Consider the following 2,655-nt stretch of genomic DNA (forward strand, 5'->3'; position numbering starts at 1 on the left):
ATACAGTCATTGAGTATATTCGTGTTGACCTTGCTGCGTATAATGTCTGAGACTCTGTCTGCTTCAGAATTCACCACTTCTGTGAATTCAGATTCAGCCGCACTGATGCATGTCTGTTGATGTGAAAGAGAGAGAGAGAGGAACAGAATACTGATCAGGATCCTGTCTCTACCTCCGTTGGCAGAACCTAACCTATGAGATCATCCTGACGCTGGGACAGGCTTTTGAGGTAGCCTATCAGTTGGCTCTCCAGGCCCAGAGGACCAAACAGCACCAGGGCATCCCTGTTGGACCGGGCCCAGAGGTCATAGAGACCAGCAAGTCCAGCAGGCCCGTTCCCAAACCACGGGGTAGCATGCGGAAATCGGGGGTGAGTTTGCCACGTATTATTCCACACACACACACACACACACACACACACACACACACACCATTTCCGTGAGCTCTGCAACGAACTAGGCACTTATCAAAATTGCCCCGTAGCCCTCCACGTCTCTATGAATACATTGTGCAAATCTGCCGTTACCCATCAGCATTACACCATTAAAGGGATGTACTGCCGCTGAATGATAATGTGGTGATCACATAGCAGGCCCTATTCATTCGATATGAACAACAGAATATGTGTTCACTCACGATCCCCGTCCCCTGTTCTTCAAGAACATTCTGGATCTGCGTCACAACAAAGAACATGAGCCATCCCCTCACCCTGCCATGTGCCCTCAGATAAACTTGTTTCTCCGGCCAGTTACAGCATTAACCAGGCTCTTGTGAGAATCTGTCCTTATCTCTCTTTGTTCACTCCTCCCTCACTTCTCCTCCTCTCTCTCTCCCTCCCTCCCCCCCTCCCTCCCTCCCTGGCGGTCCTTCTGTCTCTCTCTCTCTCTCTCTCTCTCTCTCTCTCCCTCCCTCCCTGGCGGTCCTCCTGTCTCTCTCTCTCTCTCTCTCTCCCTCCCCCCCTCCCTCCCTGGCGGTCCTCCTGTCTCTCTCTCTCTCCCTCCCCCCCTCCCTCCCTGGCGGTCCTTCTGTCTCTCCCAGGACTCTCCTCTCCTCGACAGTTGTTGCTGTTACTGTCACACCTGCACCACCCACCGTCCCTCCTTCCTCCCGCTGCACTCTGCCAGCCCTGCCACCCAGGTGCTGCTCTTCTCCTCTTCTCTCCTCTCCTCTCCACTCCTCCCCTTCTCCCCCTCTCTCCCTTTCATCCCTCTGTTAATGTCTTTGTCTATAGTACCCCCACCATTATCAATACAGCTCTGCCATTCTGCCTCTTCCCCCCCCCCCCCCCCCCATTCCCTTTTGTGTCGTCCTTCTGTCTCATAACCGGGAGAGAAACATCGGAGTTGTGGGGGAAATGAGAACCGTCTCTCTCCTCCCCACATCCCTGAAGTGTTTTGTCTCAGTAATGTCCCCAAAATGGTGTCACATTACTTTTTGATGACACCATTTTCTAACAGCACCAGGGCTCTGTTGATTGCTATGCTTGTCTTTATGAGAGACACTTGGGAGCCCCCTAGTGTTGTGAATATCTCAGGTTGGTAATCGCACATGGTTGTATTTCGTGTGTCACTCTCTCTCACAATCAAGTACCCTTCGCTGTAAGTTTTTATGAGTCATAGGTTTTCGTGATTTCTGAACAGATTGCGTAAAGCTTTGCAGGGAAATGAAATTGTGTATTCCAAAACGAGTTTCATTGTTAGTTGGCACTATCTTTCTCACACCCTGACTTTGAGCCTCTCTCTATCGCCCCCTACAGGTAGACACTCTGGACCTGGAGGTGGACTCTCAGTCCCAGGGCAGCGCCACGTGGCTGGTGGATCCCAAGGACTCCAAACGCACCATCAGCACTAAGTACGAGACCACCATATTCTGAGTTGGCCACTCCTCCTGACCTTTGAACTCTGACCCCTGGGCCTGACCTACCTTTCCTCTCCTCTCCTCTCCTCTCCTCTCCTCTCCTCTCCTCTCCTCCTCCTGTGTGCCTTTCACTGTGAACTCTGCCTCTCTGGGCCGGACTCCTGCCCCATCTCCCCCCTCTATCTCCCTCCTCCTCTCCTCTGCCACTGTTGGACCTGCCAAGACACTCATCTCCTCTCCTCTCCTCTCCAGTCCACTACCAGCCCTCCCTTGGCTGCCCTCGCCTCTGCCTCCCCCCGACCGTAGCTCCGCCTGTCGGGACTAACTGGACTTAACCTCCCCCTGCTCCTTCCCTCTGCTAAGCTGCTTTCACCTCTGGGCTCTGATCTGACCCTTGATTGTGTAGCAATCATCTGTACTTTGTGCCCCTTACCTGTGTGACCAGGAAGCATGTCACCTTGTCCTCACCAGTGGAGGCTGGTGGAGGGACAAATTGGAGGACTTGCTCATTTGTGGAATGGAATGCATGGAATGGAATGAGGAATGGTATCAAACGCACATGTGTTTGATACCATTCCTCTCTCCATTCCATACAGTACAATGAGCCTGTCCTCCGATTTCTACCACCACCAGCCCCCCCTCGTCCTCATGCAACCTCCCTTTAATTTTGTCCTCTCGAGCTGTCACGTGTGGCGTTTTAAATTTCGTCGCAGCATTTTGTTGCAGTAGGCAGCGTGGTTTTATACCAAACATATGTTACCATAGCTGCAGTTTGCGTAGAGCTAATGTTTACTCCAC

The 2,655-nt window shown here is 52.3% G+C and overlaps 1 protein-coding gene across 1 annotated transcript in view; it reads left to right on the forward strand.

The window, feature by feature from the left end:
• LOC310808056 (ankyrin repeat and SAM domain-containing protein 1A) overlaps window positions 1-1,873 on the forward strand; it is a gene marked incomplete at its 3' end in the record, with an annotated part of 59,785 nt that extends 57,912 nt beyond the window's left edge. Inside the window, exons 18-19 of the mRNA XM_083674757.1 lie at window positions 185-370; window positions 1,757-1,873. Coding sequence (XP_083530883.1) covers window positions 185-370; window positions 1,757-1,873 — 303 coding nt within the window. The remainder of the gene's footprint in view (window positions 1-184; window positions 371-1,756) is intronic.
• Between the last annotated feature and the right edge of the window lie 782 nt (window positions 1,874-2,655).

The sequence above is a fragment of the Argentina silus genome, assembly GCF_951799395.1.
Source record: "Argentina silus genome assembly, chromosome: 8".
Classification (NCBI taxonomy): domain Eukaryota; kingdom Metazoa; phylum Chordata; class Actinopteri; order Argentiniformes; family Argentinidae; genus Argentina; species Argentina silus.